The sequence below is a fragment of the Helicoverpa armigera genome, chromosome 5, assembly GCF_030705265.1.
Source record: "Helicoverpa armigera isolate CAAS_96S chromosome 5, ASM3070526v1, whole genome shotgun sequence".
Lineage (NCBI taxonomy): Eukaryota > Metazoa > Arthropoda > Insecta > Lepidoptera > Noctuidae > Helicoverpa > Helicoverpa armigera.
This window is the reverse complement of record NC_087124.1, coordinates 9933097-9947771: the sequence shown is the minus strand read 5'-3', so window position 1 is coordinate 9947771 and position 14675 is coordinate 9933097. Positions and strand designations below refer to the sequence as shown.

General features: G+C 38.2%; 2 protein-coding genes and 1 long non-coding RNA gene across 6 annotated transcripts in view; 2 read left to right on the top strand and 1 right to left on the bottom strand.

Moving 5' to 3' along the window:
• The window catches only part of LOC110374441 (GTPase-activating Rap/Ran-GAP domain-like protein 3), a 232592-nt gene that overhangs the window by 103670 nt on the left and 114247 nt on the right, over positions 1–14675 (bottom strand). The gene's annotated exons all lie outside the window — the stretch shown is intronic.
• On the top strand, positions 11492–12180 carry LOC135116933 (uncharacterized). Its single transcript, XR_010276510.1, has 2 exons — positions 11492–11690; positions 11953–12180. It is a non-coding gene; the product is annotated as an uncharacterized LOC135116933 (long non-coding RNA).
• On the top strand, positions 13031–14433 carry LOC110374440 (ZZ-type zinc finger-containing protein 3). The gene is made up of 2 exons (XM_021332143.3): positions 13031–13187; positions 13346–14433. The coding sequence occupies exon 2, from the start codon at positions 13354–13356 to the stop codon at positions 14320–14322; it is 969 nt and encodes a 322-aa protein (XP_021187818.1). The 5' UTR covers positions 13031–13187; positions 13346–13353; the 3' UTR covers positions 14323–14433.

Here is a 14675-nt window from a genome sequence, read left to right as displayed (position 1 = left end):
ATGGGGGACTTTAACGCTAAAGTGGGAGTACAGATTTGCGGCGAATCGGCAGTAGGATCCCATGGATTTGGAAGCAGGAATCATAGGGGGCAAATGCTCGTCAACTTCCTCGAACGCGAGGGGCTCTTTTTGATGAACTCCTTTTTCAAAAAGCAGCCCCAAAGGAAGTGGAAGGCAAAGCCCCGACACTATGACTAAAAATGAGATTGACTTCATCATGACGAACAAGAAGCATATATTCAGAGACGTCTCTGTGATCAATAGGTTTAATACCGGGAGCGATCACCGACTTGTCCGAGGCTCTCTGAATATCAACTTCAAGGCCGAACGTTTCCGTCTGATGAAGGCCAGGCTCCCAACACTGCTCCAAACCATGACAGGATCCGAAACGTTCCAGTCAAATTTGGAGAACCGATTTGCCGCCGTGGAAACCACAACAGACGTTAACCAGAACCACGAATATGTGGTTCGGATCCTCAGGAGGAAGGTTCGAGATTCTGTAACATGCAGCGTAAGGGCAAGAAATCAAAGCTTTCGGAAGAGACATTAGGGCTTATGAAGAAACGACGTGAAAACCCGCCTGTCACTTCGTCAGCTAAGCGGGCTCTAAACCAAGAGATCAACAAGCACGTACGACGCGACCTCCGGTGCTCCAATACTCTTGCCATTGAAAGAGCAATTGAGCTGAATCGGGGGTCAAAGGTGTTCGTACAATCTCTTGGAAGAAGCCACTTGACGAAGCTGACCACAACAAGTGGAGAAGTCGTTTCTTCGGTGCCGGCAGTCCTTTCGGAAGTGGAAAATTTCTATAGCCGGTTATACGCATCGCATGCATCTCGACCTGATCCCGGAAATGAGGATTCTAGAGCCACATTAACACGCCATTTCACCGAAGACCTGCCAGAAGTCAGCAGTGGCGAAATCGAGATCGCTCTGAGACAGCTCAAAAATGGAAAAGCCCCTGGCGAGGATGGCATTACAACAGAGCTATTAAAAGCAGGAGGAAACCCCTTACTGGTGGAGCTCCAGAAGCTTTTTAATGCCGTCCTGTTTGAAGGGAGAACTCCAGAGGCGTGGAGTAGGAGTGTTGTCGTCCTGTTCTTCAAAAAGGGAGACAAAACCCAGCTGAAGAACTATCGACCCATTTCCCTCCTAAGCCACGTCTATAAGCTGTTCTCAAGAGTGATCACGAACCGACTTGCGCAAAGACTCGACGAATTCCAACCACCGGAGCAGGCTGGATTTCGGAGCGGATACGGCACCATAGACCACATCCACACAGTGCGGCAGATTATACAGAAGACCGAAGAGTATAATCAGCCCCTGTGTCTAGCATTTGTGGACTATGAGAAGGCCTTTGACTCGGTTGAAATCTGGTCTGTTCTGGAGTCCCTGCAGCGTTGTCAAGTAGATTGGCGATACATCCAAGTGATGAGATGTCTCTACGAAGCCGCTACAATGTCCGTCCAAGTACAGAATCAGCAAACAAGGCCCATACCGTTGCATCGAGGAGTGAGACAAGGGTAGTGATGTAAAATGAAAAAAAACGATTTGTTTTTTTTCACTTTATTGAAAAAAAACATGAAAAAAAACTTTGCATCGTTGTTTTTTTTCTAAATTTGGTTTTTTTTCTAGCCTACTTTTTAGTTCAATTTTCAAAATTTCCCTTTCGTTGAGTTAATATAAATGAATGTTGCCAATATTTTCATGAAATTTGGTTCTGTTTTATCAGAAAAGTACCGTAGATTCAAGAATAAACCTAAGACTCTATTATGTAACCTTAAGTATTAATCTTTAACGGTAAATGCCCTAACAATTTAAGAGTTATTATACTCTTGAAAAAAACAAGGCCCAGAAAAAAAACTGTTTTTTATCTGGTTTTTTTTCAAGGTTTTTTTTCACACTAGAAAAAAAAACGGTTTTTTTGCAACACTAGACAAGGGGATGTTATTTCCCCGAAACTGTTCACTAATGCAATGGAGGATATGTTCAAGACGCTGAACTGGAAAGGATGCGGCATCAACATCAATGGTGAACACATCTCTCACTTGCGATTTGCTGACGATATCGTCATCATGGCGGAAACGCTGCAGGACCTACAACAGATGCTGAACGACCTGGCTGAATCTTCTCTACGCATTGGCCTACGGATGAACTTGGACAAAACCAAGGTCATGTTCAATGAACATGTTCTACCGGAACCGATTGCGATACACGGCGCCGTTCTCGAAGTTGTTCGGAAATATTTATACCTTGGGCAGACATTGCAGTTAGGTAGAAACAACTTTGAGGACGAGGTGAATAGGAGAATTCAGTTGGGTTGGGCTGCATTTGGGAAGCTACGTCGAGTCCTAACATCGTCGATCCCACAGTGCCTAAAGACAAAAGTCTTCAATCAGTGCGTCCTACCTGTCATGACTTACGGAGCCGAAACGTGGACACTGTCGGTACGGCTGGGTCACAAGTTTAAAGTCGCTCAGCGGGCTATGGAAAGGGCTATGCTCGGCGTTTCTCTGAGGGATCGCATCAGAAATGAGGTAATCCGTCAGAGAACCAAGGTCATCGACATAGCCCACCGAATCAGCAAGCTGAAGTGGCAGTGGGCTGGCCATATTAGCCGAAGAACCGATAACCGTTGGGGTAAACGCGTTCTAGAGTGGAGACCACGCCTCGGCAAACGTAGTGTAGGACGTCCTCAGGCACGGTGGAGTGATGACTTGCGCAAGGCGGCTGGCAGGAGCTGGATGCGAGAAGCCGAAAATCGATCTCAGTGGCGTGCACTTGGAGAGGCCTATGTCCAGCAGTGGACTGCTATAGGCTGATGATGATGATGATGATGATTGGTAGTCTGGACCATCCCCGAGGAACATAGGTTATAAGTATTTTGACTTGGTACGGGAAGAAGTTCACTCAGTACCCTGGTGAAAACGCGGAAAAGTCTAGTATCGAAGTATAGATTACAACATTATCTAATTCTTACCCTCTTAAAAAACTAGGGTCATAATTTGTAAAAGAGGAAGTATAAGCAGTTCCAAAAGTCAATAAGAAAAACGTGATAGCCGTCGTTTTGTCGACTGTACCAATTTTAGGAAAACTGTAAGAGATAGCAAAAACCTCTTTAAAAGTAAGGGATGTTTCTAAAGAACGTTTTATTGTTGGGATAACGATAAGGGTAACTGCCCCTTGCTAAACTTACCTACTGTGTTTCTACAAATCTATCTATACTTTGTATTTTAAGTCCCTCCACACGATTGCACTTTACATATTATGGAGAAAAGGATCTACAATTATTAATCGTGAATTTCAATATTTATGAATCAGCTGGTAAAGTTATAATATGCAAAGATAATATAACACTATAAACAAAGACCGAGGCGGAAATAAAATGTTGTTCATGGCAAATTAATTTAAAAGATAATGGAATATCATTATGTTACGGTTATTATTATTTGAGGAAACACGAGCATGTAGTGTAAATAAAATAAAATTATGTACCATCAATAGTAACACTGAATACCTAAGTCCGAATATGATGTTCCTATTTATTATCCGTGTTTATTGCCACCTAGGTAATAATTATTTTCCTTCCCTTTCACTGTAACGGTTCCCAAAGTCATGAAGGCCCTGAGTCAGCAATACAGATTGTTGGCGACTATCCCGGTCCTAATATAGTTGCCCGAGGCTCAGATAATAATCGCACGATTCATTCTGCGCAGAATTGAATATCTTCATTCATACTATTACCACTTACGCCCTTAACCACGGGGAAAATTAAATGATTTTCCTCCCCCCTCCCCTTTCCTGTCAGATCTAAATATGGAGTTATCTTGAGGGCACATTTCCGGGACAGAATAAGTCAATCCACGAGGATTTGTTGGATTTGCGTACCTTCCCGTACCCCATGGCTGTACAACGAAGAAGTTAAAGGTTTAAGCCCATGTTAAACAAAAGCCCATCGGGGTTTAACCTTTTTTACGGTTACGTATTTTAGGATAAAACGAAAACAGTCCCATGTTAAAAAATTAAGGATAATGATGATGACGATTATGATAAGCAGTTGAATATAAGTTGAGGGCATTCCATTTTTGGTGATAGGTAAAGAATTTAGCTACGATGCTTATATATTTTAAGTTTCATAAAAGATATGTACTGAAAAAGGCTCCTATGTACTTAAGAACAACAACATTCGAAGCGATATATATAATTCCTGAATTAAGCAAATAATAAATACCGAAACCTCTATAAAACGTAATCAAAATATTTGTAACTGAATACATAGACATACGATATTCCTTTATTATTTTTATAAACGTTGGGTGAACTATAAAGCAGGGAATGATCCCTAACAAGTGCTCGGAAAACATAAAATGGTACTGAGTATTTTGTTCAGTTCTGGGAACTAATGATAGGATATCAAATTAGGCTAAACAGATTTTTCTTTAAAAAGGAGAACACACATAGGCCAAAGCCTATGTAGGTGCCTATGTAAAAACAAAAATCATTCTGATTCTGAGCAATAGTGTTGTCAATACATACATATTACACGGACATTATAATTTATGCATGCAATTGTTTTATGACTTTTCATTTAGTTAACTTATTTTCAAGACAAACAGAAGAGTAGCTAAGATAAAATTAGAAGACACGAAAAACAAGGCTCAATCTCCTCCGAAAAATACTTTTTCTATCTAAATCTCAGTTCGCAAATATATGAGTGAGTTTTTGCATAAGTTGTCACGCTCGACTGAACATTTACTACTATAGTATAATGTGTCACTTCGCTAACTCTCGTGATTCTGCAATCCAATAAACCTGCTATGTAAGGCTTCACGTGATACTTACTGAGTAAGTAAGGGTTAAAACCCCTCATACATTTGAACTATAGGTGGCCTGAATCAAAAACTTTCCATAATTATGTTGAAAGATTGTTTACAAAATTATTCCACAAAAAATACGCTTCCCAAACTGAGGTTTTTTCAAATGATATGACAGCTTATAATGTGTTTGAGCGCAACGACACATAGGTAGGTAAATTTCCCTTCTATTAGTCGTATTAGTTATTCGTCGTAGAAAACACAGAATAATAATCAAGGTATTCCCGTCAAAGTTCTTGCCATAAATTATAGTTTCCCACGTTCAGACATTGTATGTCAGCAAGTCAGTGTAGTGTAGGTAGGTACACTTGAGGACTAAAATACGGGACACTTATCTACAAGACTGTTTGGCGCCTGTTTGTCTACTCTATCGACCCACTTATGTACACAACGTAAAGTTTAGGCTAGTAGTGAATAAACTGTGAATTCAAACTTTTTAAACGTCCGATGTTTTAAAATTATGCAATTTTGCAGATAGGTTGTATAATAAGCTGTATTAGGGTTCCATAGTTGTAGATGCAAATTCTATGGTAGTGAATACACTTGTATATAAATCTAAAGGTTAACAATAATAGAACCATAGATAACGTTTTGTAGTCGAAATACTACCTCAGTAAGTAAGTGTAAACTAGGCCACCACAGTTTATCCGATTTTTAAATAAAATTTTCTTTCAACAAAACTTTTAAGTAATGGCCTAAAGCCGAAACATTTTAAGTGCCTAAGTGCCTACATAGTTCCGTAACATACAGCCTATTTATGGTAGGCAGTAAAGGTGCTAGTTTGTGGCACGGAATAGTTTTACGTGCCCCGTTTCCCGCCTCGTGTATGTTTTTGTGATTCTAGTTTCTTTCATAATAAATTGCGACTTGTGTCGCTTACAGTTGCGGATTGAATTATTATGGTAAAGATTTGAAGGCAGAGAAAAAATAATGAGGTTATATAAGTAAATAAAAGTATCAAACATGCTTTTGATCTTTGGAAATCTAAAAGCTATTTAAAGCTTTTTTTTCAAACATCTATTTATTTATATTCACAACCAAGGAAAATGAATTCCACCGTAAAGTTACCGACCGCATAACTAAAGCGGCACACAATTTCAGCGGCAATATTTGAGTCACGACATGTAAACATATTTCGGTAGTTACAAGTGACGACTGCCAACACTTTGCTTCTCATTTCCTGCTCCAAAGCATTTCATATAATTCCAAATTGATATGGAATTGCGGCCACAAATATACTTACACATAATGAAAAAACCCTTTCGTCTCACGAAATGGAATTTTCTCCTTTGACGGGAATAAACAAAAATATGCATGACAAACATCACAATATATAACTTTTTGCTCGCAGACAGGATATTAAGGACGTGTTGCTAAATCTTTATTATTTCGTGTTGTTGAGTAGCTGACTTATTATTTGATACATTTTGAAAGATAGAGAGTACCTACGTATATGAAATTGGTAGCAATGTGCAGAAGGTAGAGTGTGTGTACCTACTCATATATTAAACTGTAAACGCCGCAAAATTATGTTTACAAGAGGTATTTCCTGTTCAAAAACTTTTGCAAAAGTACTATTAAAATCATGCAATTATTTATGTCAGTGCAAGCGCCAAAATACTTTGAACTGCATTTAGTTTAAACACTCGTTTTTACCCAACAATTTTTGGCACATTTTCTTAGAATTACAAAACAAGTCGAGTGACGAAAGACCAGTACCTACCTAGAACAAAATGCCCTCTTATTGTCTGATATCCTAGTTTGTTTGTGCCTTTTGAGCTTCCAGAAGCTTGCGGGTTGTTCGAAAGAGATACCGCGGCCCTGGTACATAAAAGGCCTACGACGGAACACGACGGTTTTTAGTCAGTAAGAGTCTGACTCTCCCTCACCGCTGCTAACCCACAGCGGGAGGGGTCATTTGATGAATTTTGACGTCGTTAAAAAAAAAGCTTCTAGAAGCTGTTAATTACTCCCGTCTCCGTGACTAATAGGCAACTTTGATGCTCTTGCGCAATTAAGGGGTGGTCCGACAGAATTCCGACGGCAGGTAAATCGATTAGGCAACGACAATATGCGCTAAACAAGTAAATTAACGACGTGACTATGATACATGCTGCAGATATCATTGGAACTTGGAGTTTTGTCAAATATCCTAACATGAAAATATGGAGGCATTTTTCATGTAGGTTTCTTCTACTAATGTAATTTTCATGAAATATTTTCTCAAGGCTCCAAATTATAGTCTTGAGTTATGATGGCTGCCGTATGAAATAGAGATTAGTACGTAAGTACAGGAAAACTTGAGGCGAGAAGAACAAAGAAACGAGATCTTAAATCACTTAAAAAATAATGAGCTGATTCTAAACTTCCAGTATTTTTCGACACCCGAACATAGGATCGATAAAGGTGAATTTTCTACTCCTAAAACTTCTATGACACGAGGACTTTACTTAGTACCTAATGATTGCAGATTTTAGCCATTCCTTAACCAAAACCGTTTCCTAGTTCATCCGCAACATTTTTCTCTAGCAAGCTAATGTTTGTTCAGCAATTAACGTGTGTGGGCGTTCAATATACCCGCGGCTTCAAACATGTGCTACTAAATATTTTTAGAAAACAATGAGATTGTTTTGAAGAAGTCTTGTAAAATTAGAAACTTGAGGGAACTTGATGCAGTGTAACACGAGAACAGAAGTTTATGAGTACTTTTGTAATTTTAAAATGGACTGTAAATGTGAGCAAGTGTTGTGCACAATGTGAGCGTTGGTCATTTTGTAAGGCATTTGAATACTTTGTTATGGATTCTGGTATTGTTTAGTAGTAAGTACGAAGGTAAGTTAGTGGTAACAGTGAGTCATACATAAATACAGACAAATATGAAAGAAACTCGGATATAACTAAGCCAAAAACTAAACATGACACCATGGAGTTGAGCCAGTAAACTTAGCTGAAAAACTAAGTATGAAAAATTGTGGAATTTAATTCTAAAGTAAAGCTTATCTTCTTTTTGTTTATTTAAAATATTTCGAACGGTATGCTATGGTTACGCTTCACTGACTCGAATAAGAATTCGGGCGGTAAACCAAAATGTTCTGGTATCGCATACACTGCAAAGGCAACAGCTCTGAAATTATTAATGAGAACATTGGCTGATCTTTTATGGGGTATGGCTTGCATCCTGTTGGCTTTATTTTTGCAGTTCAACGAATAATGAGAGACTGAGGAAATGGGAAAATCATAAAATGCATATTTGAGAAACATTTCAGCCTGTTTTTGTCCCTACATTTTCAAATGAAAATCGGTAGACAACACTCTCTCAAGGTTATTATAAACGTAAATGTCTTAACCAATCTAAAAGGGGATCCCATAGGGCGATCTTCATCCCAACTGACCCAACGGCTTATATAAATAGTCCCATTGACTAGTAGCCAATTATAGCCGTGTCTTTTACTCTCCCTTTGGACTATAAGTGGACACAAAGGAAGCACATTCACTAAGTTATATTTATTGGATGTACTCGGCCGACCGATATCTTGCACGACCCCTCTGCGGTGTGAATCAAGTGGGTTGGTTTCAGAGACCTAGGGTTGGTAAGTACCTACGCGATATCTAGGTTATGTAGGTATATGCGAGTAATACCTAACTAAGACTTACAAAGAGTAAAATATAAACTTCGCTTAAGTACCTACTTAAATTACTTGTCTGTAAATATTAGGTAAAGGTCTTCTCTGAAATGACTGAATGGGTGACATTATATGTATAGTAGTCATGTAAAACGTCTCAATTTATGAATCACTTACGAAATTATCAAAAATAACCCACTAATGACATTACCTATCACTTTTATTCTAATCAGTTCAGACACATTTTGACGTAGCACCTAAAAATAGGACCTAGGACTTTCGTCCGCCATCACATTAAATAAAGGTTCGATGCGTCATTAAAAAACTGAGCTTCTAAAGCGATTTGAAATATTATTTGATACCTACTTATGAAGCTACACTGTCGCGGGGTGATCATAGACCATTCGATTACATAGTATATTCGGGACGTGATGAAACATCGGAGGGCGGTCAGTTAACATAATTAGGTACATTTCAATATTATTGCTTAAGCAACTTAAGTACCAACCTAAGATCTGTTTACTTTTACGCAGTCAAACTTTTTTTATTAAAACCTCCTTACAAACAGATCCGGTAACCTCGTTTAAAAGCTCAACTTAAGTAAATGAATACCGTTCCAGTTTAATGTCGCGATAATCCAACTTAAACTTGATCCGCAACAGTCTCCATTTAAGTTGGTAACTTAGAAAACAATCGCTTGTCTGGCACCTGACCAAACCACGAAGTTCTTTAGGCTACTATGTCCCTGCTCTCATTTTTCATATATTTTTTCTAAATTAAGTACCTAAGTAGTATATATGTCAATAATTTATTAGTTTAACTTTTAACGTAAAATACTCAGAAGCTTATTTAAAAATTATTCTATAGTTATTATGTTGTGTTTTTAATTTTAATTTATAAAACTTATGGCCCTATAAAAATATATTTAAGTGCATTCATCTAAGTTTTTTAAATTCAACCACTATAAGTAGCGAAAAGCAAGAAGCCTACTTCACCTAACCATTTCATCAGAATCAGATAAGTAAGTATAATAATTATCAAGTAAGTATCAATCAAATCACCTAATTTCCCTACTCGGACACGTCGATTAGAGCTTCAGTTTAATTTCAGGTTAAGTCTGAGATGAGATACTAGGATACTCACATGCCGACATAGGTACTGCCTGTCAGTGGATTTTAGTAGGTACCCCCTTTTGAGTTTCTAGGTCGCTAGGCGATTAAAACGCAAAACCTAATGATGTAGGTAGACTACGTGGGTTACATAATAATCCAATGTAATTACTTAGGTATTTTGCCAAAGCATTAATTAGCACTGCCAATACATGGACAAAATACTTTGACATCATTGTTCGCCGATATCGTCCGCCTACATCTGACCTACAGCGCCTTTCATAATCCAAGTGGAAACCACCTTTACGTTACACGACATATTAGTAAGTTTTATGTTAAACCCTGTGACCTTTCTACGGATTTGTTTGAATATAATAAGATACTTGTATACAAGGTATGGCCATGGGCGTAGCCAGCTTTGGGCTCAGGGTGGGGCAGCAGTCAACCTGGGGGAGGGCGGGGCCCTCCTATTTTTTGTATCTTGAGCCGTTAATCTCAAACTTGTTAATCTCTTAATTTGAGAGGTTTATATTTTCAGGTACAGTAAATAAACAATCACACACAGGACAAAAGTCAAAAGTAAGGGCATATAGTTTCTGAATACGCGAGCGAAGCGAGCGCGAAATTTTTATCGGACTTAAACCAAATATTACGTAAAATTTAGCCCAAACGTACCTTACTTTTTGTTTGTTGACAAATGCAAAAATAAAGGCATACAGTTACTGAATACGCGAGCGAAGCGAGCGTGAAATTTTTATCGGACTTAAACTAAATATTATGTAAAATTTAGCATTAACGTACCTACTTTGTTTGTTGACAAATGCAAAAACAAGGGCATATAGTTTCTGAACACGCGAAATTTTTTTCGGACTTTTAAGTCCACAGTCACACACACAGTCAGTTTGGTTTACCAAATATTACGTAAAATTTTGCCCAAACGTACTTAACTTTTGGTTTTTAGACAAATGCAAAAATATGGGCATATACATAGTTTCTGAATACGCGAGCGAAGCGAGCGTGAAATTTTTATCGGACTTATACCAAATATTACGTAAAATTTAGGCCAAACGTACTTAACTTTTTGTTTGTTGACAAATGCAAAAATAATATAGATTCTGAATACGCGAGCGAAGCGAGCGCGAAATTTTAATTATTTTTTTATGACTCAAAACCAAAAACTATGTAAAATGTCGCCCAAATATACATTTTTATGAATGGGGGGACTAGATACGACACACCCGATTTACGTCCATACGAAAACTCCAAGTCGATAAAAATAAAGTTAGATAACGTATAGCAACTTCGCGCAGGTAAGCTTCGCGGACCATTCGGCGGAATGCCTACAGGGATCACCAGTGGTCCGCGGACCACCGGTTAAGAACCACTGTGCTAAACGATCGTTCTATTGTACATGGCTGGGCAAGCAAAATAGCGAGCGCGGTTTTTACACTAGGATAAAATTGCATTTCCGAAATTTTGATCACATTTACCAGTTCCATCTCCTTCAATGCATTATTTTTTGGATTAGATGGACGGCTCAGCTCGCTACGCCACATAGCAACTATTCTTTTAGGGAATACAGCTCGCTTTCAAATGACGCGCGCACCGCGCACGTTCGGGAACTCTAGCGTGTATTTTGTTTTGATCGCGCTCTTTTCAAAGTCGACAATTTTTTTGTGCAATAACTTACGGATAGTACATATGATTGTTGATATTGTTAGTTAGAGTTAGTAAAAAAAAATTGTTTAATCAGACACCTTAGAGGTCAGAGCCAGGGCCCAGGGTGGGGCAAGTGCCCCAGCTTGCCCCAGTGTGGCTACGCCCATGGGCGCCCATGGCTCCCAGCTACATGTTATGTAGGACATTAGGTACCGAGGTAAGAAACAACTTAGGGTAAACTGGGTACGGTTGTGCCAGGGTACGGTAGTGACAGTCGCAGTTGTAACGAAACTATACGTAAAACGGGGGAGGTTGTGAGGGAGAAAGACGTGGCTCACAAGCCTAAACACGTTCCCCAGTATTGCGTTAGCCGGCGCACGACGTTGACGTAAGCAGGAGCCCACATTGCTTTTCAACAATCAAAAGTAAGTATTTTTGTTCGATTTCGTTTCCTAATTACTGTTATTTTTATACAGATAGATTATCTTGTTATTTTTTTGTTTAAAAGTTGAATATTAATATTTAATTACAAGTGATTTCTTTTTACGTAAAGTATTTGGCAAAATCATGGCGATTTTTTGTTTTCAAAATGATGCGTTGGGTACGGTTGTGTCAATTTTTTTGGGTACGGTTGTGACGAATATCTTTACATATAATAAATCTCATATTATTGTTTTTTGCTTTTAGATGTCCAGGATACGTTTGCGGAAGACCGAAAGAGCGCAGTGTGATATCAAAAAATAAAAAGATGCCGATGAAGAAGTGAAACAAGGGATTTCGTACGTGTAGCTCAAGCTACAAGCCTTTCTACAGCTACAAGTTTGAACAGAGCAAATGTTGTTTTGTTGATTGTTAAAACTATGTTTGTAAGCTTATTATGTTAAACATTTCTACAATAAAAGATATTATAGACCATTTTGATATATGTTTATGCATGTCACAACCGCCCTTGGTATGTGGCCGGTTGTGACACTTTCCCATTTTTTTTTAAATTGATCTTATGAGTAATACATTGTATTAAGGAACAATATATGAGTGTTTTTACGTACACAAATGTACAAATTGCGATACAAGTTCCTTTCCTGCGAGCTAATTAGTCAAATATCAAAATTATTGGTGATCAAACGAAAATTGGCACAACTGTACCCAGTCTACCCTACTAAAGTTATTAATTAAGCAGTACCTATCTAATTTTCTGTAGCTAGTACCAACTCCCTACAGAGTAAACATTGACTAATGTTTCAGTTTCATTTGTAAAATTGATCATAGAATTGGCCTATTATTTCTCGTCTTGATTGTAATGTTGTAGTATAATGCTAACATACAGAGAAAACGCCCTCTATATTAATTGTGCTGAATTAGTTTTCGTATTCATATAACAGCGCCATCTGCCGTTTTTCTCAGTAACTTGTTCAAGTTGTAAACTAGTAGAGACATCTATCAACGCAAGATTGGAAGCTTCCTAGACCGTTTTTGGTCGTGTATAGTGATTTTCTATACGTTCACTAGATGGCGCAGTTTCCAATTTTTAGGGTGCGTTCTCAAACGTGATTATAACTCGTCTCTGTACTTTTACAAGATAAAGAACTGTAGCTTCATATATAGCAATTAATGTAATAGTTACAAAAATGAATTAATAAAAGAAATTTGATATTAAATAATGTGCCCGAATGTCTGGTCGCCGTTCAATATTGTAAAACAGGTTAAACAGGAAACCGCCTGGACGAGCGAGCACTGAGCACGGATTCGGAACATAATTATTTTGACGTTTGACATTAGGAAAAGATAAAAATGAAATCGCGGAGTAATAATATCATAAATAAATAGAAAATAGATATGATATAAACAATAACAATAGCTTATAAATAATTAGTTTACTTACCGTCCAGACCAGCCTTCGAGAGACGTGCTTCTATACTCAGGTTTGCATTTTTTCTGTTGTACACTGTTAAGTCTGTTTTTAAGTTTTACACTCAACCTTTTTGGACTTCCCGGCAGTTTCATGCCGGAACTGATGCTCATTTTAGACGATTAATGTATAAACTAGCCGTTAAACTGTATATATTATTGGTTTTTACAGATAAAACCATGGATAACGTGGAATCTGAAAATATGGACTCGGATGAAGAATTCGCCTTCGAAACTGATCACCTAGCTCTTCGGGGGAATAAAGATTACTGTGACCTGCTAAAGTTTATTGTCAAATTAGAAGCTCAGAAGGTAAAGGCGTTGAAAGATATAGAAGAATTATCCGAAGCTCAGAATAGAGCATTAAATGACCCTCTATCTTTTCTGGAGGACATGAAATCAGGGAGTGTGAACTTCCCTCCTCGTCAAAGTATTGATGAGCTGCCGAACATAGACTGGGCCAGTTATGGCATAGACGCCACAATGGATGGTGATGACATTAAGGACACAAAACCAAATAAAGATGATCTAGACAACAGCACCAAAGTGAGGGGACGAAAGTTCACAGATAATAAGCCTGAAACATTTAATCAATTATGGTCTTGTGAGGAGCAGAAAAGGTTGGAAGAATTACTTGAAATCTATCCGGAAGAGCCCATAGAGGCGAGGCGGTATAAGAAAATAGCTCAAGCTTTAGGAACTAGGACACCCATACAAGTCATGAGTAGAATTCAAAAGTACTTTACTAAGTTAGCAAAAGCAGGGTTGCCAATTCCTGGCAGAGTTCCTAAAGGTATTGGAAGAGACAAGAATAAGTCAATGTTCTACAAGAAGTCCACATTCTTCCCTCAGCTGCATGTACCTGTCACTATGGAAGACCCTTATGAGGAATCTCATGATACTGTCCCCACACTAGAAATTAAGAACAGTAACAAATATATGTTGGAGTTACTGAAATCTGCAAAGGAACAAAGATTGTTAGATGAGACGTCACCGGTGTATCAGACTAAGACAATGTGTGTAGGCTGTCAGAAGACTGGCTTCTTAGGTGCAAGGTGGACGGATAATACCGGTACTGACTACTGTACTGATTGTGTTGTGAAGCTGCTACCGGCTGAGAGATTAATACCTGTGCGACAACCCGTGTAACTGATGTTATAAAGCTCATGAGATATTTGTACTTTATTGTACTGTGAACCAGCTGAGAAAATAAAAGTGAAAAACTGTGTAAACTGCAATAAATCTACTTATTTATTTGTACACTTTGTTTATTATTTTCATTTAACTGTCTTATCCATACAGTTTTTAGTTTCATGGCAGTTTTTTTTTTGTTTTCAAAATTATAAACACCACATCACCAAATTATGAATTTTAAATCATGCCACTATCACTAAACCACTATCACACAAGGCACACTATTTCCATCTAATTGTTCTAAAAGGCTCATTTTATTAATTAACACAGCAAGCAAAGTTTGTGTGAGCTCCCGCAGTGGGGCGGCC